The 23,641-nt window shown below is 56.4% G+C and overlaps 1 protein-coding gene across 2 annotated transcripts; it reads right to left on the reverse strand.

Moving 5' to 3' along the window:
• Window positions 1-919: 919 nt before the first annotated feature.
• LOC140900407 (angiopoietin-2-like) lies at window positions 920-22,587 on the reverse strand. 2 transcript variants are annotated; one of them, XM_073317655.1, is made up of 9 exons: window positions 21,997-22,587; window positions 14,814-14,969; window positions 13,889-14,010; window positions 11,527-11,759; window positions 10,864-10,988; window positions 9,998-10,099; window positions 7,912-8,078; window positions 3,386-3,516; window positions 920-1,486 (listed from the first exon to the last, which is right to left on the reverse strand). In XM_073317655.1, exons 1-9 carry the CDS (start codon window positions 22,300-22,302, stop codon window positions 1,326-1,328), a joined length of 1,503 nt encoding a protein of 500 aa, XP_073173756.1. In that variant the 5' UTR covers window positions 22,303-22,587; the 3' UTR covers window positions 920-1,325. The 2 variants fall into 2 exon arrangements, with proteins under 2 accessions (XP_073173756.1, XP_073173757.1); XM_073317656.1 differs by having other exon boundaries at window positions 1,349-1,486; window positions 3,386-3,649.
• Between the last annotated feature and the right edge of the window lie 1,054 nt (window positions 22,588-23,641).

Genomic DNA, 23,641 nt, shown 5'->3' on the forward strand with positions numbered 1-23,641 from the left:
CCCAGATGCTGGGCCCTGCCGGCAAAGCCTGGCCACGTGCTCAGAGGAGACTCTGTGCCACTGTGACAGAGGGGCAGAAAGAGCTTAGAACACGCCCCTGGGGGGGTCAGGACTCCTGGGTTCTCTTCCCAGCTCCTCTGCTTCCTCCCTGTGTGACCTCGGCACATCCCTTGTCCGCTGGGTGCCCACCGTTCCCTGGCTGTGAGGTGGGGATACCAGCGCTCACCTACGGCTGGGAATCTCTGTCCCCTCCTGTTCGTACAGGCCCATTGTGAGATGCTGCAGCCGCACCAGGCAAGGGCACAGAGCTCCTCGGCCAACCCCCGCCAGCCTGCGCCTCACCTCCCAGCCCCAGTGTGCACAGCAGACCCCGCTCTGGGGTTTCTGAGCCCAGGGGCTGTGGGGATTCAGGGGCTGCATGTGCTCAGAGCAAACCCTCTCCTCTGGGCTGAGACCCCACCCCTCCCTGCAGCCTGGAGGCGGCTGGGCATTCCCCTCCCTCGCTGCCCACATGCCAAGCAGCGCGGACCAGAGGGCAGCACACTGGGGCCAGCTCAGCCCCGATACATCCAGACTGGGGGAGTAAGTGCTGAAGGATGGACCCAAAGGAAGGCTCAGAGGGCTGCAGCCAGCCTGGTCCGCACAGCACTTTACAGTCAGAGCAAACGGGCCTGCAGCCAGACCCAGTGGTTCCAGGTACAAGCCTTCTACCGGCCCTGCCTCTGCTGGGCTGACCCTCAGCTCTGGATCGGCACCTCCCTGCCTCTGGGGAAGTTCCACGTCTGCAGTAGATGTGGGGGTTGAGCTGTACAGCGAGTACATGAGAGAAAACCCATCACCCCATTTTATCTGCAGACCCCGCTCCCCACTGGGGATCAGTCCCCCAGCTCACACCCAGGGACTCACTCCAGCACAGCTGAGCTCTCCACTGATGCTTTATCTGAACAACTTGACACCAGGATCGCAAGCCCCCAGCTCCCCAGGAAACAGCAGGATGTTTGTGAGCCAGCCCCTGAACCGGGAGGAGATTAAGACCTAGACGCGCAGGCTGCGTTTGGACGAGCGGGACAGGGCCACCTCTGCTCAGGCCCCGATGGCCGGCACCTGGGAGCGAGCTCTGGTGCTGCGGGGAGGAGGCACCGTACAGAGGCAGGGCTAAGCAGGTGTCCACAGCGCTGTGCAAGCTCGCCCTTCGGGGCCAGACCCACGTGCGGGAGGCCATTCACGCGGTACCACCGGAGCCTTGGTGCAGCCGCAGCCTGGCCCATCTCCCCTGCAGGGATGGCCCAGCCCCAGCCCCAGGGCGCCGTCCCGTCTGGGGCCTCTCAGAAGTCCGCAGCCCGGATCATCAGGGTGGTGGCCTTGAGCCTGTGGCTGGGCCCCTTCCAGTAGTGCCACTTCATGCCGTTGTAGCGGACCGTCGCGGGGCTAGCGGGGTAGTAAATCCCATTCAGGTTGGAGGGGCCGCAGGCATCGAACCACCAGCCTAGGGCACAGAGGTGGGGGGTCAGAGGGACGGCGCACCAGAGCCCCAGCCAGCGGCCACTCGGCGAAGGTGGGGGCAGGGGCACAGACTGGCTCTCTGTGGGGCTGTCACTTCCCAGCGCTGCCCCAGGAAGGAAAGCATCAGAGCATAATTTGTATGTGCCCGGGGCTAGACGGCCGGTGCAGCGTGTCCCCAGGGGCCGAGGATCTTGGAGAATACTCGGCTGGACCCAGGGGGAGCCAGTTCCTGCAGGGAGAGTTAGATGGACCACAACAGAAGAGGCCCAATTACAGGCCTCCCAGCGTCTGTGTGACGAAGTGGGCCTGTTCTTAATGTTTCCTCCGAATATTGTGGGGGTGCCTCAGTTTCCCCTATGCAGTTCTTAAGTATCTAGGTGGTGGGGTAAGGGTGTATGATCATTGCAGAGCCCTAGAGGGCAGGTGTGTGCAGGGGTCTGGACACAGAGAATGGCCGACACCCTGTTTCCTGGCAACTGATGGCCTGGGCCCTTCCCCTCCTGCAAGGTGAAAGCTGAAGGGTTGGAGAACAAAGGAATCAGGTGACCACCTGGCCCAGGAAAGGAACAAAGCCCAGAGGAGGAGGGGCTGGAGGGAGTTTCAGTTTGGGGCTGGCTGGGACATGGAGTGAAGTGCAGACGTGGTTGTCTGTCTCACTGCCCCCAAAATGGACCCAGCTGAGGGGTCCCGTTCTCTGCACCTACAAGCTCTGTGTTAGACCATGTTCCTGTCGTCTAATAAACCTTCTGTTTTACTGGCTGGCTGAGTCACGTCTGACTGCGAAGTTGGGGTGCCGGACCCTCTGGCTTCCCCAGGAGCCCCGCCTGAGCGGACTCGCTGGGGGAAGCGCACAGAGGGGCAGAGGATGCTGAATGCTCCGAGGTCAGGCCCAGGAAGGTGGAAGCTGTGTGAGCTGTGTGTCCTGAAGACAGGCTGCTCACAGAAAGACGACTGCCCCAGAGTCCTGACTGGCTTCATGGGGAGCAGTTCCAGAGCATCGCCCAGGGACGCCGTGACAACTGGTGGCAGCGGTGGGATGTACTGCACCCCGTGGATGGCACTTCCTGCAGTAAGTGACTGGGGAGCAGTAACACGAAGGGGGAGAGATAGCTCAGTGGTTTGAGCATTGGCCTGCTAAGCCCAAGGTTATGAGTTCAATCCTTGAGGGGGCCATTTATGGATCTAGGGCAAAAATTGGGGATTGGTCCTGCTTCAAGCAGGGGGTTGGACTAGATGACCTCCTGAGGTCCCTTCCAACCCTAACTTTCTATGTGAAGTGCACTCTATGTGAAGATGTGTGAGTGATGAATATATATTATAGATACAGACCTGTCACTACCCTTCAAAAACATGGTCTAAAACAGAGCTTGTAGGTGCAGAGAACAGGACCCCTCAGCTGGGTCCATTTTGGGGGCAGTGAGCCAGACAACCACGTCTGCACTTCACTCCATGTCCCAGCCAGCCCCAAACTGAAACTCCCTCCAGCCCCTCCTCCTCTGGGCTTTGTTCCTTTCCTGGGCCAGGTGGTCACCTGATTCCTTTGTTCTCCAACCCTTCAGCTTTCACCTTGCAGGGGGGGAAGGGCCCAGGCCATCAGTTGCCAGGAAACAGGGTGTTGGCCATTCTCTGTGTCCAGACCCCTGCACACACCTGCCCTCTAGGGCTCTGCAATGATCATACACCCTTACCACACCACCTAGATACTTAAGAACTGCATAGGGGAAACTGAGGCACCCCCACAATATTCAGAGGAAACATTAAGAACAGGCCCACTTCGTCACAGTCTTCACGGTCATTCAGGGCTGAGTCCACTACAAACCACACCCAGCCCACCCACGGCGGGGGTCTGCACGGGCCCTGTAGTGCCCGTGGGGGCAGTTACCTCCGGTCGCCATCTGAGCGCACTTGCAGCCGCAGCGGTCGTTGTCGGCATCCTTGGTGCTGAAGGGCGTCCCCGGGGGGCTGAGGCTGCTCGTCCTGCCAGCCGTCCCGCTGTAGTCCCGCACGTGGAGCCTGGGGAGACACAGACACAGGGCTGTCCAGGAGGCGCCTCTGGCGAGTCCCCACCAGAGCTGCCATGCTGGGGCCGGGAGACCCCGGGAGACCAGGGACGCGGGAGGCCAGGTGGGCACGGTACAAGGCAGGCCTAGAAATGGGCAGCACAAAGGGAGCAAACCCCAGAGGCTTCAGAGCCTTCCAGTCCTCTGCTTCTCTGGCACACACCAGGCTGTCTTCCAAACTGTCCTTCCCGCTTCCCTCCTTAGGGCAGGAATTTCCACAGCTCGGGGCTGGGCTGTGGTTCAGGCCAGCCGCAGGGTTTTCGCCAGCTTCTCCGCCAGTGGGGCGCTTTTACCAAACAGTCCTTCCCCTGCCGCTGTCTTCTCCCTGCTAACTCAGGGCCCTGCAGGAGCCTTCTAGCTGCCCAGTGTCTACAGGCACCTGCCCTGTGCTTGGTGGAGGCAGCATTTACACTGGCCCCTTCTCCCAACTCATTCCTTGGTGGCTGGGGGGAGAAGGGAGCCCTGCGCTGCCCCCCGCAAGGCTCCAGGTCCCAGTAACAGGATCCCTTTTAACTGTTACTTCTTCCCTGGACCCTTTTCCTCTCTCCCTATATCTCCTCAAGCCTTGTGTGTCCAACGACCTGAAACCGTAAAGGCCGCATCACCTGACGGGACGACCAGTGGGCAGTCCTGCCCCCAAGGGGCAGAGTGCCCCATCGCACTGCCCATTTCTATGCCCGCCTTGCGCTGGGTGCTGCCTGAACACAGAGAGAGACAGGCCAAAGCTGCTATGACTTCATGAGCAGCACCAGAGCGGGCAATGCCCCATTCCCTCCCAACCCAGGAGAATCCACAAAGGGACAAACGTTGTGAGACAGTCCCACCCTGTGCCTGTCACACCGGCTGTGCTTGGCCTCCTTTGCTGGCTCTCCAGAGTGGGATGGCCTGGGGGGTCTGCCGGAGGGCACTGACTCGGGGACAGGGGAAAGGTGGGTGGTTGGAGTCATGCCAGATGTCCCCAGGGCCCTGGAGCCGTGCGTGTGGGCGAGAATAGGAGTTTCCAAAGCAGTTGCCAGTATTGTCCCCTCAGCAATTTGCTGTGTGCGGTCACTGCCCGTTCTCAGGGAAGGCTGCCTACTCTACACAGACGATGTTTGTTTGGCTTCTGTCTCACACAAAAACATGCAGCCTGAGACAGGGGTTATTTAGCTTGGCACTTGGGCCCGCAGGGTCTATTGTTCTCCTGGTGTCCTGACTAGCTGAGGCAGCTGGTGGCTTTACAGGCAAGAGAACCAGCTTCCCGCCCTGGACATGCACAGACACAAATATTATTGCCGGCAGGCATCAAGGAGTTGGGACTTGCCGCAGCTGTGAAGCCGAGCGCCCCCTGCCGCTGCAACTGTGTTTGGACCAACGGCCCGGTCAGGGAGAAACGCAGGGCCCCCACTGCACAGTTCCAGCCACCCCGGGCTCCAAAAGCAAGATGCAACAGTGGCTTTGGGTTTTCAAAAGCGGCATCCCTGCACTTCCAGCTGCTGCAGCCAAGGAGCTCTCGCGGCTGTGTCTAGCCCTGGAGACCACGGATGGGGCACTCGGATGGACAGTGACCCCTTCTTGCTCATGGGCCAGCTACGGAATAACAGCGTAAGAACCCACAGTGCTGCCTCTGAGTGATCCGAGCTGCGTGGGTGGTAACGGCTATTCTGGGGTGCTGGGCTTGGAAAGGGACCCGCTGGCCTTGCTTTTGATGCTGTCATTGGCCAGCCTGTCTGGAGCTGGATGGAATGCGAGGAGTCGAGTGAAGGACCTGCCATGGAGCTGTGTCAGCTGCTGGATGTGGGTTGTTACCCATGACCTTGTGTTTTGCTGAGGCCGATTGCCAAGAAGGACTCGTCAAAAGCCCTGCTTCCCATGGCACAAAACAAAGACAGCATCAGGGCAAACCATGTACACAAGCTGCCATGCCAGGGTGATGAAAAGCAAACTGGGTAGTGAGGACTCTTAGGTGTTTGCAGATAGAATTTCACAGCATAGCCCAAAGCTGCCCCAACATCCAGGGTAAAAACGCCTCTAAAATTCCTGAAAAAGCTGTCTGTGTGTCTCACCAGGTTTGGACTCCCAGAGCCAAATTCTCAGTGCTTGAGGAAAAGCTGTTAGATCAGACAAATGGAGAACGAGCCTGGTCTCCTGCCAGCAACCCCAATCCCCATTCATTAGCGGGGTGTGGAGCTGCGGTGGCCATTCCGATAACCATGATTTGTGTTCACTGGAGGGATCAATAAGAACCAAAGCCCAGTGCAGCCACTGGAGAGACTCCCACTGATTTCCACAGGCTGTAGATCTGGCACAGACTAAGATTTCTGCGCTTCGTCTTAGAGACCTGAAACTCAGGAGAGCAGGGTTAGCCTGCTAAGCACAGAACCCACTGGAAAATCATGGCTTCTGGATTTAAAGCAGCTCTCAAAGCTCTGAGGCCGAGGTTCCATTGGGTTTTAGCAAAGGGCATGTGCTTAGCCTCTTTCGTTTGCAGAGTGCAGGCCACCCTGGAGGCAGCAGGACGCTCACTGTAAAACATATTTGCATTCAGTGAACTGGGAGGAAGTGCGTGAGACTCTTGAAAAGGTTTCATGGAATTGTGTCCTCCTGTCAGACATACCTGGGGGGTCTTTGCCAAACTCCAGGCCCGGGCTGCGAGTCCTGTATTGACTCACCTCATTGGGAAAGCTCTCCCCAGCAACAGGCCCTGTCTGTACATGTTTGACTCCACCCGCGTTACCACCGTGGGGCCAATGGAGTCAGTTCTTTTGGTGCTGGAGCTGCCTGGAGTCTCTGGAGCACAGAATCATGCGTTTCCGCTGACCATGGCCAGGACTGGGCCAGCGCGGCCGCAGTGCCCAGTAGCTCTCTGTGAGGTCACGCTGGCGTTGTATGGTACAGCAACCCGTATCACCATACTGCTGCCATGTGCGAAGCAGAGCCCGTGGGTTACTGCAGCCCAGCTAGGAGGGGGCCCCGCCCCAGGTGCCTGGTAAAGGAGCTAATTCTGAGCTGACTTGGATGGTGGATAAAGGTGGGGTTGTTGGCACTGCTTGGCATGGAAGGAGCCTGCTCTGTCTTCCAGGTTGGCCATAGGCTGTTCCCAAAAAGCCGGGCTCAGACGTACAATGTGGACAGCATGTGGGGCGGGGCATGCTCTGCCGTGTGGGGAATCTAGGCTCAGTCCCCGCTCTACTCATGAGCACGGCAACGTGCCCAGTAGAGAGAGCAGGATAAGGCACTTCATGGGATCACGTTCCTTCCTAGCAACCAGTTACTGAGTCAGTGTCTGATCAGAGGCTCTGACAGCTGGAGGGGTTAAAGCTAAAGGGAGTGAAAATGGAAGGGAGGGAGGGACCAAATCCCAACGAGACTTTGCAGAAGGAACTCCGAGCTGGCTTCCCCAGGAACAGGAGCATCGGGATGGAGCCGAAACGTCACTGGTGGGCTCCAGAGCATGGTGCAATGCATGTGGCGGAAGCGTCTTGGGACAGAAAGTGCCTGTACCGAGGGTGGGGGGAGCGGGGGTGGAGCTGCCCCTTTGAAGTCCAGAGACCTGGAGCTGGCCAGCCCCATAGAGTTAGCCCTGCCTGCTGCACCTCGGATGAGGTCTCCTGTTCCTCCCCCACGTCACCTGGGATCGGGGTGGGGTTTAATTGGTAGAAACAGCTGAGCATGGAAGAGCTGATTCTCCTCCAAAGAGCAGCAGGAAGCTGCAGAGAAAGGGGGATGTACAGGGAGAGACAAGAAGAGTAAAGCTGGAGTGAGACTTCAGCAGAGGCCTGCCATGGCAGGGAATGGCTGGTGGGAGGGAGCAGGCTCCAACAGGGAACGCTGCATCTTCAGGGAAAGGCTCTGGGCAGGGAAGGCCTGAGAGGCCCCAGCAGGAAAGCCTATGTGTCTGGATTTGCTGCAGTTTTGAGAACTATATTTTGGGAATGCTTTGATGTTAATAAATCTAGCCCCCAGGGGGAAGGGATACTGAATGAGAGAAGAGCTTGATTGACAGAGTCCTGAGAAGTGGGGAAACTGAGGCAGGGCACCTGCAGAGCAACCTCAGGCCACAAGGGGGTGCTGAGGCAGCAGCTGGCCCATGTACAATGCAAGAGAAGCTTCTGCTGCGGTGTGGGAAAGGCAGGAGATTCTCCATGCCACGTGCTGTACCCATGAAATCTCTCTGGACTCTGCTGTGTGGGATGAGTGAGTGGGGATTAACCCCCAGTTCAGGAGACCCAGAGGCTGATCCTGGCTCTCCAGGACCAGGTGGGTCTAGTGGATTTGGCAAGGGCTTGATTGCCATCATGGGCGGGGTCATCCTTTGCGCACAAATCGCTACGCCCGTCTGCAGCAAGCTGGGCGAAGCGAGACTCACCGATAGAGCTGCTCCTCGCTGCCCAGGTGGAAATACCCGTAGAGGGAGTAGGCCTCGTTGCTGTCCCAGTCCCGAAGCTGGATTCGGAGGGAATAGGAGCCCTGAGTGGTGAGCCGGTGGATGAAGTCATTTCCCAGCCAGTATTCTCCAGATGGGGACCCAAAGCCCTGCATGGAAAGATCAGAAACCCAATGAAGCAGGAGGAGGCTGCCAAGAACCAGCCGGCAGCAGGGGGGCTCACCTGGCTTCGTGCTTCATGGCTGCTGCCAGAGAAAGCAGAGTCCCCAGGTTCCTGCTTTGTGATTTGTGTGGCCGAAGGGGCCAGCTCTGCTCTGCTCTGGGGGAAGTGTATGTACAATGGTAGCTTTGTAACTAGAACATCACTGTGTGGATTAAGATCCCACTTCTGGGCCTCTGGGACGCCTCAGGCTCTGGCATCTGGATCTGGTTAGAATGGCTTCCCATGGCACTGCCGTGTTCAGTGCAGCCGGGCAAAGGCCAGGAGGTGCCCAAGATGGGCTGAAAGGAGGAACACGGAAGGAAGCAGGTTTTGCAACATGTCATTCGCTCTACCAGCCCCACAACAGTGTGCGTGGTCCAGGGAGCTCTGTGCTGGTCTCTGGAATTCTGAATGAATCCAGACAATGGATCATTGACCAGTAACCTCTCTGGAGAGGCCACAAGTCAACTGCCTTGGTTAGCCCTGCTGTGCCCAGATAGCTCCCCTCCCTGACATTACAGCGCGAGACTCAGGCTACAAAAGGCCAACCAGGGCACCGCACAACACCACAGGCTGAGTCAGTGCATGAGAGGAAGGATTTTCAGAGACTCCTGCTCCTGCTATGTATGGAACCAGGCCAGTTCTTGGAAGAGACACAGAATCTCCCCTACACCCACACCCACACCCCCTCTCCCAACGCTGTGGCTACAAAACCACTTTCCAGGGCCAGCCACATGACTCACATGTGAATGAGCTGAAACCACAGCCAGGATCTGAGATCTTTCTCCAGCATCTGCACAGAGAGCTTTTCCGCAGGAGTGTTTCAAATGGCGGAGAGTGTCAGTGCGCCAGACACTTCGCCATGTCTCCACTTACCCATGGGGGCTCACAGAGCCAAATCCATGCACGGTGCATCTCTGCTGACTTCAGTGGGCAGGCCGGAGGGACTGGCTGAGATATCATCTTCTAAAACTGTCCCGCCACATGGAAGAAACCCTACAATCTGGAGCTCACTTGGAGCAGCTGGGGTCTTTCCAAACACCAAGGATATGGATCCTGATGTTCCCTTCCATACAACACAAGCAACCAACTCCCAGCAGAGGGGCCACTCCCTGGTATCTGGGGGAGAACCCTCCCTCCCTTGACCAGTTAGCAATTTGGGCATCTATGTGTGACATCCCCTTGGACCCTGGGCCGTCCATGGAAAGCAGGGCCTGGCCTGCTTTGATTCAGGAACGCTGGTGGCACAGAATCTCCGGGTCATGGCCTCTCTGTCTGCGGTACTTCTGTGCCCCGTTACCACAGTGTCTGAGCACCTCCCCATCTTTACATCACAACACCCCGGTGTGGCTGTGCACTACTCCTGTCCCCTTTTCACAGCGGGGTCCTCCCGGCATGGGTCTGCAGCACAGGTAAGTGAGGAGGGTAGGGGAAGGGTCTGGGCTGGCGCCCTGCAGTTTATCGGACAGGCTCTGTATCCCCCCCCACACACACACACATGAAAACTACCCTGACCCTATGGCAGGGGGGCAACCTCAGTTCCCTCCTTGCGATGCATCCGCTCTCCATCCCTTCCCCCATCGCTGGGTTCGTGTTTGCAGCCTCCCGTGTACCCAGAGCGAAGGCCTTCACCACATGCCCTGAACAATAAGGTAGTAACCTCTGCTCCTCCTCTTCCTTCCCACGTGTGTAGGGCCACCGGGGGCTCCGGGCAGGGAAGCGAAGGCCCTTCACCCTTGGGAGCGGTTGGCTATTCCTAGCCTGCACGGGAAGCTCTTCCTGCCCTGGTATGAGGAAATGCCGGGGGTCCAACACCACGGCCTCACTGGGGCAGCGCTGGCTGCCAACAGGACAGGGAAACCTTACGTGTTTGTATTCCTTCCAGGTGCGGTGGAAGTCCACGGAGCCGTCCTTCCGGTGCTGGATGACAGTCCAGCCTCCCCCGCTGGTCTCCATGTCGCAGAACGCCTGTGAACGGGACAGCATGGCCGCGTCTGGACACATACAGCACCGTCCCACGAACCGGTGTGGCCCGCGCCTGCCGGAGACTAGCTGCGAGCGCGAGGGCCCCACGTCCAAAGCAGGGGCTAGGCTGTGATCCCCAGGCCTGGCCTCGGCCTTGTGGCTAAGCACGCTAGTAACCATCCCCACTGTGGCATCCGTGAGAGGCAGAGTGGGCCAGTGGGGTGGGTGGAGGGGTGGTGACAGGCGGGGGTTGTTTTGGTTTGACAAGCGTCATTTTTCAGGGCCGGGGACACTCGTCCGCATCTCAGGAAGACTAATGCTCAGCCCCTCTCCGGCACATCACCCCCCAGGTGCTCGGCGCGCTTTGCCCGCACTCGTTAACCCCCCTGCCAGCCAGCTAGCAGACCCCATTTGCAGACGGATATGCGGAGGGGCAGAGCTGAAGTGATTTGCCCAAGGCCAGACAGTGAAGCAGTGGCAGAGCTGAGGAAAGAACCAGAATCCCATTGCTCTGCTCCGGGCACTAGCCACCCCCCAATCCCCTCAGAGGTGGGACCAGAAACCAGACTCCCAGCCCCTCTCTGCTTTACCCCACGCCCCGCCCTCTGCCACTGGCCCCTCCTAGTGGGTGTAAATAAGCTACTTCAAGGCGGGGGCTCTGCCAGCAGCCATGTGCTCGCACATCCCAGACCCTGGGCCAAGTCTGCCAGGGCCTGGGGCCGGAGGGGCCTGGCTCGGTTGGCAGGCTGCTGGGCTCGGAGACTTACCCTGGTGGTGGCTGTGGAGTTGGGGAAGTGCAGTGTGTAGACTCCACTGGCAGTGAGGCCCAATTTGTACGCGGCCCCGCAGTCCCGGAACACCTTCTGCTCCGCCTTGGGGGCCGGGGAGATTTCTGGGTGGAGCGGACAAGGGGACACTCAGCTCTTCCCCCAGCTGCTTCAATTCCAGACGCTGCCCGGGGGGACTGACCCAACCGTCCCCGCTCCTTAAAAACCCCCCAGCCCTGCACCACTTGTGGACCTGCTGCCATGCCACCCTGACACCGGCCCCTGCTCCAGCCGCCGGAGTAGAGCCAATGGCCTAGAATCTGCTGGGAACCCACAGGAGGAGGGAATTCTCAACAGGTGTAAACCCAGCCCAGCCGGCTCCTATGCCAGCCCTCCAACCCCAGCATGAGGGCATGCTGGGAAGGGATGGGGCCTGGTGGCGATAAGGCTATGCCCAGGGTCCCACAGGGAGCAGAGCCAACCCTCCAATTTAGAGCAGCCCCTAGGCTGCTCAAATTAAAGTGTGGTGGGGCAGCTTGAGAGTTGGGGAGCAGCTCCCCCGGCACTCCCCCAGTCTTGCACCAAGTGAGCTGGGCCATTGCTTGGGCCCGACTCCCAAGCAGCCACTCCCAGCCCTCCCCCACCACACCCCACAGTACTGACGGTTGCACTGAGAAACAAGGCTCAGGAGCTGGTGCACTGTGTCCATGAGAGATGCCTGCTGTCTCTGCAGCACCGTGTTGTTGGCTGAGGCTGTGGCGAGGTGCTGCTCCAGTTCTTGGATGAGCTGGGTTTGCCTGGACAGCAGGCCCTGCATCTCCAGCTTCTCGGCTTTGATCCCTTGCAGCTCCTCCTTGTGTTTGCCTTCCACATCCAGGACTTTCTTCTCCAGAAAGCTGAGGGGGAGGGAGCCAAGGGGGGGGGATTAAGAGGAGTCTCACAGAGAGGGAGCCAAGGAGGGGTGGGCCAGCGCTGGGCTGGGACCTGGGAGCCCTGGCTTCCACTCCTGGCTTTGCCAAATTCCAAGTGTGACCTTGGTTGGGTCACTTAGTTTCTGTGCCTCTGTTCTCATTTGCACCGGGGGATAATTGCCCCGCCTTACCTCTGAGGAGAAACACACTAGAGACTGGAAGGAGCCCAGATACCATGGTACAGGGCAGAGGAGGACCAGACAGATCGGGCACATTCTCTGCACCACTCACTGCCTGCTACCGTCCCCAAGAAGGCACGGCTCTGGGGCTCTGGCGTTCGGCCCCCACTAGCGCAGCGCTCCCAGCCCCACGCTTTCCAAAGGCAGGCTGTTTTTTCCAAACTCCACACCCCGGCTTTTCTTGAATCGGCCTCCTTTGCTTTGAACTTTTAGGGGATGCGTTTTCGAGCTGTGCCTCCACGACGCCATCGGTCCAAGCACAGCGCTCAGCAGTACCGGCAGGGCTTGTGCCGTCTCCCGTCAGCATCCTTCCCAAATGCAATGAGCTGGGGGCAGGCCGGGGTGAAGGGGGTGGGGAAGAGCCATAAGCCCCTGAATGACAAGTCCCTGCTCTGGCAGAGGCCCCTCTCCCAGCCAGAGCTGCTTGGCTGGCTCCCAGGCAGGCTCTCCAAGCTCCAGTGCCAGGGGCATTAGCTGCAGGGAGGATTTACAAGGGAGGATGTTCCCAGAAGCATAACTGGGTCGTCACCTCCAGTCAATGGGGATCTCACTGGAGCTCCGTCCCATTCACGGCACCCACACTGGGGGCCCTTGACACAAGCCCTTAGCAGTTCTGGGATGTGCAGTGCGGCGCTGTCCCTCTCCAAGCAGGAGCCCTAAGCCGGCTGTTAATCACCCTAATTGTGGGGACAACAACCTATTTCTTTACAAGACACGGTGCGGGAGGGAATATCTTTTATTGGACCAGCTCCTATTGGGGAGAGAGAGCCAAGCTTTCCAGCCACACAGAGCAGGTCTGGGAAAGATTCTCCCATCACAGCTAAATACAAGGGGGAATGGATTGTTTAGTGTAAAGAGTTAGCACATATTCAAAAAGAAAAGGAGGACTTGTGGCACCTTAGAGACTAACCAATTTATTTGAGCATAAGCTTTCGTGAGCTACAATTTATGCTCAAATAAATTGGTTAGTCTCTAAGGTGCCACAAGTCCTCCTTTTCTTTTTGCGAATACAGACTAACATGAATGTTACTCTGAAACCTGTCACATATTCAAAGGGAGCATTCAAGGTGGAGTGGCCCATTAACACCTCTGCAGTCATAGGACAAAAGGCAGGTTAGTGGGGTCACAGATTGTTGTAATAAGCTTGTCTGTCTCACCAAGAGCAGTTGGTCCACTAAAAGACATTCCCTCACCCACCTTGTCTCTCCAATATCCTGGGACCAACAGGGCTACGTCTACACTGCATGTTTATTTACAGTCAGTGCAGGCAGCAGCTGCCTGAGTATCAGACACAGTCGCCTACCTCCCTACGCCGCATTCCAGGAAAGGGAGCAGGGCGCTTGCCTGGAGACGCTTAGAACCACTTCTGGAAATGTAGGTTCTGGGCAAGAAGAGAACTCCAAAACTCTGGAGTTTGGGATCCATTTTGCAAAACAGAAGTTCCTGTGAGCTGCACTGACTTTTGTATTTTATTCCCATCCCCTGGTTGTTCTGCGAGCCAGAGCAAGAATTTCAACCAAACAGGAGTCTTTATTATGCTCACAACACAGGCCACCAGTTAATTAGCAATATAGGGGTTTAAAATGAGATTTTACTGAATCTGCCATGAAAAATATTTGAAATGAAAGGGGGAAATGTTTCATGTAATGCCAAAGAATTCCCTGAAACCCCAAACTTTTGTCAAGTCCTATGGGCCAGATCCTCACCTGGAAGGTGAAGTCATTAGAGCGGTGTGGCTTTACACCAGCTGGGGATCTGGCCCTAGAAACGCTGCTAAGTCCCAGACCACGCTGGGTTCTCCTGTTTCTATTTTGTGTGGCAGAGATAGTCAGATCCCCGCGTGATCACAGCCCTACCCAGAGAAGGGTTTTTTACCTGTTCTTCTCCTGGAGCTTGTTTATTTCCTGGGTCTGCAGCAGCAGCTGTTTCTCCAGCTTGTTAGTGGACAGAGAGTTCTCCAGCAACTGGATCTCCAGCCTTGAGGTCTGATTGAGAACCTGGGTGGGGGAAAAGGAACCAGAGTGGGATGGTCAGGAAGGGATGGGATCTGAGGGGATGTGGGTTTGGGAAACACTCTCCGAAGCCCAGCAGCAGGAGGAGCAGCCTGCATGGGGACATGGATTTTGGCCTAAGTTTGGGTGGGGAGGAAGACTGGGGATTAGGTTTCCTATCCTGGTAGAGCCCTCAGTGCAGTTGGGGGCAGATTTTCAAGGGCTCAGCTCCCACTGTCAGAGCTGGATTTCTAGAGCCCTGCGCGGATACAAAATTTGCATCTGCATCCGATCCGCAAACATGGTCCGTGGATATCCACGGATATGAAGCAGACAGCCACAGATTTGCAGGGCTCTGTAGATTTCCCAGCACACTCAGCTTCCATGTAGGCACCAAAGCCAAAGGCCAGATTTTCACAAGAGCCCAGGATCCAACATGCATGCAACGTGCTGAGCAATTCTGAAGTGTCCAGCCTCGGTCCTCTGAAAGCTGGAGCGCACCGTCGAAAACTTTGGGGATCAGGGAGAAGCTGTTTGAAATCACAGCAGCGTCAGTGGTGCACTTGTCATTTAGGTGTCTTCACTGGCGGTGGCATCGAATTCCCCTGTGCTTCACCAGCAAAATATACAAATCACCGTGCAGGGAGACTAGCGAGATGCAGTGGAACATTCTCTGCCATGAGCAGGGGACCAAATCCAGCCCTGGTGTAAACGAATGCAATCTCGTTCCAGTCCGTGGAGTCACACGCGAGGACTCTGGGGTTCAGCACCTGGGGGATGGCTCGGGGGACAGCCCAGCCAGCTGTTACCTGCGTCTCCACGTCAGTGAGCTTGCGGGTCTGCTCAGCCGTCTGGCTCAGGAGGCTGCTCCCGATCTCCAGTATGGCAGCTGTGTGGTTCTGCACCGTGTAGAACTGGATCTCAGCAAGCTCCATTTTCACATTCTCCTGGATGTAGCTCTCCAGCTGGGAACAAAAAACAGGCAAAGAAGGGGTTATGTGGGAAATGACCACTTCCCTCAGCAGTGGGACTGGAACTGCGGGGGTTACACAATGCGCCGACAATAGGTAACAGTGTGACACTGGTAGATAAAAGCCATGCTGTAGCTGTAAGAAGGTTAGCTTGGTGTGCTGACTTGGCTGCATGCCTACTTACCTACCTATCCATCTATCTATGCATCCCCCTATATGTTCCTCTACCTAGCCAGCCAGACCACCCCTGCACACTCCTCTACCTAGCCCCAATCACACTTCTGTATCTATCCGTCCATCCATCCAACCCCCGGCACACACCGCCATCTGTCCGTCCGTCCGTCTGTGCATCCACCATCGTGATATTTAGGCACCTGCCTTCTGTGAAACATGCAACATGCACTCCAGAAAACACGCCTCAGAGCCAGGTTCTCAGGTTAATAATATTAGCCAGCAGCACGTATATTAGCCTCCCATGTCTGAGCTGCTCCGCACACTTTGGTTAAACCTCACCCCCCGCCCCCGGAAAGGCAAGGCAGTGCTACTGATCCCCCCCAGTTTTCCAGACGAGGAGACAGGTACAGAGACATGCAGTGGGGTTGCCTGCAGTTACGCTCCCCCAGGGCCTGGCAGAGCTGGGAATGGGTTGTTCTCTAACCACTAGACAGTTCTCCCTCCGTGCCCTCCTTGCGCTGGAGGGGACGAGTGGTAAATGAGTGAGAGTCTGGGACCGTGAGAACCAAGCCCCACTTGCTTCTTTCTGCCTATTGTTTTGTAACTGACCCCTTGCCCCCAAAGCCTGTGGCAAGGGGGCAGAGTGTGTTTCGCTCTCAGGGCTGCCTCGCTGCATAAATAGTGCTCTCCACACTGTTTATGCAGATGATGTTCCCTGCCCATGTACAAACACGATCCTCCCCAGGGGCATTTGCCAAACTTCCTCCCATTGTAATGGGGGCATGAGGAATGGAACCCCCGACCAGCCAGGGCTTGGCTCCTCTTCGCATGTCCGAGCTGAGAGCGCACGGGCCATGCTGCTCCGGAGCAGGGGCTCAAATGGTGCCTCCCATGTCAGTACGCAGACTTCCTCACTGGACTGGGAGCTCCCTGGGGCAGGGACCATCTGTCTGGGGTGCGTCTGTACCAGTGGCCCATTTCACCACATCGCTTTGCTTTCCTCTGTTATGCAGATGTAAACAAGGACTTATTTAATCCTTCGACTGTGTCATGGAGCCCATCCTCAAGTGACGCAGGACGGGCCCAGCTTTGCAGTGACTTGTTTCACTTGGAGAGAGATTTTAAAAAGAAAATTAAAAAAAAAAAAAGGTGTGGGGGGAATTAATAAACGCTGATGGATTCCCGGCAACTCTGGGAGAGCCTCCAACATTCTCAGGTCTGGATGAACGTGAGTCCCTCTCTCACACCAAAGCAGGATGGGAGCAGGTTTTCAAGGCACTTTTCCTAGCCCAGAAAGACACTGATCCTGGGTATGCAGCAGCTCTGACAGGCACCCCCGTTGCACCAGCCACGCTGTACCTCCCGATGGCGCAGCTATTTTATCTCCTGTTCTGGAGAGAGGCTGCTGGCCCAGACCCCCAGATCCTTGCCTCCTGCTGCGGCAGTTATCAGAGATGGGCAGCTCAGTTTAATGATGTCTCTGAAGAGAACAGCAACATCTCTCTATAGCCCAAGCCCTGAGGCTCATGGTAGTAAAACACCACCTCCCAGCAGGGCATGTCTGCAGGACCTGGCCCTTTGCTGCTGTTTAAAGAGCATCTGCTGGTATTTAGTGTCCTGTTGTCTTTTATTAGGGAACTAGAAGTCCCTGAGAGCGGGCTAGGAACCAGGCCAGAAACACCCATTGGAAACTGGGATGATACTGAATCTCTAGGGGAATTGAAGAGTGAGGCGCATTTAAAATCGGCCTTGGGCAGGCAGTACGCTGGGGCTGATTGCAGGGACTGCTTGCTTGTCCCACTGAATCCTCAGTCCTCTTACTTGTGCCCAGAAGTCCCACCTGAGTCCGGGGCCCCTCGGCAGTGCGTACTGCACGTGCATTTAGCAAGAGACAGGCCGTGGCTCACAGTGTCACTAGACAAGACAAAGGGGAGAAGGGCACAGAACTGACTTCACCAGGCTCCCACAGACCATCTGGCAGAGCCAAGAACTGAGACTGAAGCCCCTGAGGCCCAGGCCAGTCTCTTAGCCGCGCCCTGTCCTTCCCAGACTGCTCCGACACAAGACCGCGCTGCTCAGGCAAAGCCAGGCTCATTCAGCTGCAAATGCGCCAGGAGGCTCCACGATCATTCCCCTCCCCCAATGGGTTGCCATGTCCCTGGCACAAGGCCTATTACTCAGCAAATGCCCTTTTATTTTAAAATCTGGGTCTCTTTGATGTTACGCGTACCCACCAAGACTATCCTGAAAGGGCAAAACTCTCCCTGGGTTTTGGTCCTGAGCAGCCAGGAACCACTGCTTCGGATCAGGGTTTTCCTGCAAAATTGCTACGTAAATCAAAAAGCCTCCAGCTGGATTCCAGCTGACTGTCGACAAGGGGGTGGGGTTTATAATGGCCCCCCGAAATGGGCACCGGTCAATAAAAAGCATGGACTTAATTCCAGTGGTACCACCCTGATTTGGCCACTTCTAAGCCCCAATGGCTGGAAAGCGTTGTCTGACGGGGTTCCCCTGCCATTCTTTCTAGGAACATATCCCATAACAGCAGGCCCAAGGCGGCCTCTCACATTCCATTCCTGGAGTGCTGGTGGCTGATTCACAGCCGGAAGCAGTTGCAGGGTGGGGGCTGTTTGGGGAGAGTTGCCCGGGGGGGTCTCAGCAATAAAACAGATTATAAACAGGAAGCTGGGTGTCTGGCAGTAATACCAGGCCCTGTCCACTGGAGGATCTGAAAGCACTTTGCAGATGTTAGTGAATTGAGCCCAGGTCACGATCCCTGTCAATGGAGGAGACACCTGAGGTACAGGCTGTCATGGTTAACATGGGGTCACCTGGCCAGGACCAGGCGACATGAAGTTAAAGCTGGCTTGTTCCGGCCTGCTCAATACTGTAACTCGGCAGGGTCATCTTTCACAGCTGAGGGACTTGGCCAAGGTCATGGGCTGAGTCAGTGGCAGAGCTAAGAACAGAACCCAGGTCAGTCAGAAAACCTTCGTTCTTGTGAGTGAGCCATGGCCAAGCAGACTCATTCACAATACAGCGGTGCGGGCAGCGTCAGTCAGCATGAGCTGTAAAATCCCCCGTCCCTTTGTCCTTGACCAGAGGTTCCTACCTCACCTGACAGAACTAGCCTGCCGGTTCCCATGTGGCAGCACCAGGGGCATGAGCCTGCACCAAGCGTGGCGCGGCTCTCCACAGCTGAGTGACAGACAATTCTGCCAGGCCTTTTTTGACTTGCAGAAGGAACCCCACCCCCACCTGCGTTTCTAAGACGCCTGATTTTCAAACCTGGGCTCCTTGCACAAAACCTATCACGCCCTTCTCTGGGCAGGCACAGCATTATTTTGGCAGTGCCAGGAGCCCCATTATGCTGAGTGCCGTAAATACACCAGTGAGAGCCAGCCCCTGCCCCGAGGAGCTCTCGGGACGGACCGGTTAGCTATCCCCACTTTGCAGATGGGCCACTGAGGTGAGAGATTCAGCGATTTGCTTGAGGTCACAGAGGAAGCCTGAAGCAGAGCCAGCAAGTGAACCCAGGTCCCCAGAGTCCCAATCCACCGCTGTACCCACCAGCCCCTCCATCATCGCCTCCTGGAGGTAGGGAGCCCTCTCTCCTACGGGCCTAGACCATGCTCGGTGTGAGGTTGGGAGGGAGGCATCTACCTTGCTAAACCCTTAAGGCCGCTAATGGGAGATTTTGGGGGGGCACTAGGCTGTCGGCTCTTCCTTGCAAAGAGTCCCCCCCCCGAGCACCGTCCCCCAGACCCTCCTGGCGAGATTGATGATGCTTTTTCCTAAGGCTCAGAACTGGCCAGTTCTATTTTGTATACGCTGCAGTGTCTAGTGGCTGTCAGAGAGCCCGAGAGCCCCCAGGCTGCCCCTCGCCCGGTACGCCCGGGGTTGCGCCCACATTCCATGGGCAGGTCACAAAGCACAGCAGCAGGTCCTGTCAGGGGAAGCTGGCACCAGTCCTCACACATTGGATCAGCTGGGCCCTAATGCTGCTCCCCTCCCCCCCGCCCCCAGCTTGCAGTCATCCTGGGCGTGAAGCGAAGCAGGTTCTCACCGGGTCACTGTTTGGACGGGAAGCCAAGGGCAGCCGTGCTGGCAATTCGGTGCAGGGGAACTTCTGAGTGGGCCACACAAGACACCCGGGCTTTCGCTGCTGCTTTCCCTCTGGTGTGCAGCTGACAGGGCCGGATCCAGCTCAGCGCCCAGGGTGAGAGACCGGCCCTAACATCAGCACCTGCCTTCTCAAGGAGAGGTCCCAGCCACGGTGGGTCTTTAGCAGGCGATGAAGCACCCCGCCCAGCATATCTTGCTCCAGGTGACCACCACAGCTATATGAGCGGAGTCCAAGCAACCAGAGAGAGGCCCAGTACGGAGCAGCCAGTGAGCCCCTGGCATTCCTCTTTGCTGTTCCCTCCCATTGCCCCTCGCTCAGCCACCAGCGTTAAGGCTTTACAATTAACCAGACTGTGTCTCCTTTCCCAGCAACCAGTGCCCCGGGCTGCAGGGTGGCAGAGCGCCTCTGGCTGGGCTCCCTGCGCTCCCAGTTGGCCACGGAAGAATCCTGCTTCCCCGATAAGTTTGCCTGAGGAACTGTGTCTCGATCCCAGCAGTGTTGAAAACAAGAGGGCCTGGGAGCAGCACCCCGGCTTTGCTCGTAGCGCTGGGTCCTGCGCAGCAGGGGACCATGTCAGCACTGTTTACCTTCCACCCTAGACAACATGATTCATGGCTTCTTGGGCAATAAACACACGTCTGGGTGTCCAGGGAAAGGAAACAGCTGAGGAGAATGTTTTCCAGGCCACTTCCTAACAGTCTGTGCATCTCCACTTAATCCCTGCAGGGCCGGAGGGCCAGGGCAGTCTGGGGAGCACCCTCTCCCACCCAGACCAGGCTCTGTTCAGCCTGCCCTCCCAGTGCATTCAGTGTGTGGCATGTTTGTAAAAGCAGAAGCTGCTATCGAGACCTGAGCCCGTGGGAGGGCAGCAGCCTCGAGAGCCTGTAACATGCTGGCAGACAGAAGGGGACTTTTCCATGCAGAGCAGGTTTAGCGGCACTGACAACTAAATCCCCCCAGTTCCGAGAGACAAAACCTGGTGCCTCATCCCAGACACATGCTTTATGCCTGCCCGGAGTCTGGGTCAGCTGCAGCAGCTTCCCAGACCGTGCCTCCGTATGGCACAATCACAAGAATGCCATAGGTTACATTGCTGCAGCCCCTTGTCTTTCAACAGGTCCCCAAACAACACAGCACCACGGAAATTCAGCCACCACTCCGGAGGAAGCCACAACTGTCCCCGGACAGGACAGAAGCAACACAGCTGAGGATTCTGGGGAAAATCCCCAACTCTGCCAGCAGCGTCCCGTGGAATCCTTAGAGCCCATGCTGAGCGGGAGCTAAGGTCTCATCCAGAGACCCCTGCACAGCAAACAGCGTTGCTCTCAATGCTGCACTACGTGTAGTCCCAGTGAGTGGACAGGGATATGTATTAACACAAGGGCGTTGTGATGCTGGGTATTAATCACTTTCAGACACGTTCCCCTGCACTGCTCACATTCCCTCAGCCTTGGAGCTGATGGGTTTTTTATTTGGGGGGATTTATTTTTAACTAAATTCTCCCCTAGTGCAAATATTTGCTTATTGCTTTGGTAGAGTGTAAAGAAGTTTGTTCTACCCTATGGTAGATTGTCTTTGGAAGGAGATGTAATATAGTCTGAATTAGACACATGCTCCTGATAGCAGCCTGGGAACAAAGAGGAAGGAAACAACCCCTTTACTGCCTGACTGGTATCTGTATGCTAAGCAGCAATTGGTATTTATAGTTTAGGAAGGAGCCCAATATATCCTGCAGGCACAGGGTGAAATCTTGGCAGCAGAAAAGTCAGTGGCAGAACTCCTAGTGACAACGGGGTCAGGATTTCACCCATGCTGCTCGATTCTGAAATTGCTTCTAAACTGGTTTCACTTCAGTGTCAGTTCATTGGTATAAGTGGAGTTATTCCTGATTTACACCCGTGTAACCGGTACCAGAGTCACTCTCAAACTCTCGGCTCATGAAGGAGAGACCCATGACCCCAAGTGAGTTTGATTTCCTGTGTTTTAAAATAACTGGAAAGAAAAACAGAAAAAGAATTTTTCTGCGGCGGCTCTGCTGGTAAAGGAACATTCGGCACAGCCAAGTAGCAGAACACATGTCTGATAACAGAGACAGAAAGCATGTCACACTCAGGAAGGGGCTAGTACAGAGTTTTAAAAGGGTATTTAAATATTAGGAGAGATGATAGGTTCCCAGGATCAATAAATAAGTTGTCCATTTAAATGATCCAAGCCCTTGTACTGTTTTCCTCATCTATAGGGGTAACTTACTTGCAGTAATGCTGAGACTGTCTGGATCAAGGTGAGAAGCCTGTTTGGTCCCTTTAACAAAGTAATTATACAGCAGTTCCCAGGCACAGACTTTGACCAGATGCTCTCGAGGAAGCCAGCGCCACATGGTTATGGTCAGAAAAGTGACCGTGCAGCCTGGAGTCACATCCACCCACATTACTGTGCAAAGAAGCTTTTGATGCTGAAGCGGCAACACTGCTAGGGGAGAGCGAGCTGGGTCCTCACCTGGCTCGTGCCCAGCAGCAGAAAGGTAGCAAGCTGCAAGAGGCCGCCCCTTGATGCAAGGGGCAGAGGGAGCCCCCATTGACTCTCTGGTCCCAGAGGGAGGTTGGCAACGCTGCATGTTTGCAGGCCAAGCCCTGCGTTTGGAAAGGGACTGGCATGCTGAAGGCACTGCTGCAATCTGTACAAGAACCACTGCGATCCAAACAGGCCCTGACTGGATCTTACCTTCTGCAGCCACTGTGTGTTGTTTTCCATGATGTTCTCCAGCTGTTGGAGCCGCTTGGCTGGCCACTTGGGCTCAGGCGCGGAAGGAGCATCTCTCTGCAGTGAGTTGGAGACCTGGTATTCGGCAGCGGAGGGGTAACAGCCCCCAAGCTCTGGGAGCAGGAAGGTGTAGCTGCAGGGCCCATGCTGCACCTGGTGCTGAGGTCTGTCAAGGCTGTCCTTCCCTTTCAGGTGAGAACCAAGTCCCGGAGCCATCGCAGCCCATGCAGCCCCCAGTAACCACAGCAGGGCTCCCCCGGCTCCCATCCTCGCCTTCCAGGGGGCTTATTCCTACCCAGCGGAAAGGGTCTGGTTTGAACTTCACACGCACGCACGTTTCTCTGCTTCTGTGCTGCCTGGTGTGGGACACTCAGTCCTCCCCCTGCACGGCGGCTGCTGCTGCTGACATGTGGCGTCTGACAGCTCCGAGGCTGGGCGCGCGGCTGGCCAGGAATCCTGCTCCCAGAGCCTGTGTTTCCACGATAAAGGCCCTCGATTGCTTCCTATATCTCTGGCCCATGTTCTCCTGACAACTGCAGGAAGTTTTATTATTATTATTATTATTTTAAACCCTCCCCTTTCCCCTGCCTCGCCCCCCAGCTCCTCTCCGCCTCCTGCGGGGCTTTGGAACACGTCCCAGCCCTCTTTGAAGATGCTTTGTCCTTTGGAATCCAGCTCCCTCAGAGGAGATAATTAGGTCACAAGAATGTGTGTCAGCCCCCAGCCCAGGCCAGGGAGGCTGGGGCTTTCCGTTTATCTTCGGCGGCTGCTTGGCCTCGCCTCCTTCCTGCCATTCTCGGCAGACTCACTTTCCCTGGCAGAGCTTGGAGAACAGTCGGCCTCACCCCCCATCAGCCCCAAGAGTGCTTCCCAGCACCTCACTCTCTAATCCTGGCAACCCCGCTCCCGCACAGACAGCTTGTTGGTGGCCCATCTATCACAGGGCGGTTACATGTGCCAGGAAGGTCTGAAAACCTGCCCCGCAGGGAGAGACTAACGAAGCTCTGACTACTTTGCCTGGTGGGTTCAGAGGGGAGCTGCTCCCGGGGCTAGGAGCTGAGCTGGCTCGAGGGGGATGTCATGGCTTGAGAACTGTCCCCCACTCGCACGAGGGTCAAGTCAAGGGGCCGCATCCCTCCCCCTACCACACCACACTGGGGGACATCAAGGACAGCCACAGTGTCACATACACCAACTGGGAGAGTCCCGGGTGCTGTACGTGTAGCTAAAATGACCGTGAATGTTCTTTGCCCTGCTAAGCTCGGGTCCATACGTTTAAGGGTTTAATGTATTTGCTTTTAACTTGCACAGAATTGTTTTGCAGTGTTTTTGTTACAACAATCCCATGGCATTTGAGACCAGCAGCGGCTGAATCCCCAAAGATTCAGAGCCTGGCCGTAGTCTAGATGAGCTCCCAAACGTTTGGTTGTTCAATTCTCCAAATGTCTCGCATCTGCAGAGCTGGGCTGGTGGGGGTCTCCCAAGAATGGGCTCCCTTGGGATAGTCTGTCATTTCCAGTCGCTGGCTAGACGCTTACCCAGACATGTCAGGACTGGCTCAGCTTCAGTTCAGCTCTAGAAATGTGGAAGGGTTTGTCGAGTTTCC

This window comes from Lepidochelys kempii, chromosome 19 (assembly GCF_965140265.1).
Source record: "Lepidochelys kempii isolate rLepKem1 chromosome 19, rLepKem1.hap2, whole genome shotgun sequence".
NCBI classification, from domain to species: domain Eukaryota; kingdom Metazoa; phylum Chordata; order Testudines; family Cheloniidae; genus Lepidochelys; species Lepidochelys kempii.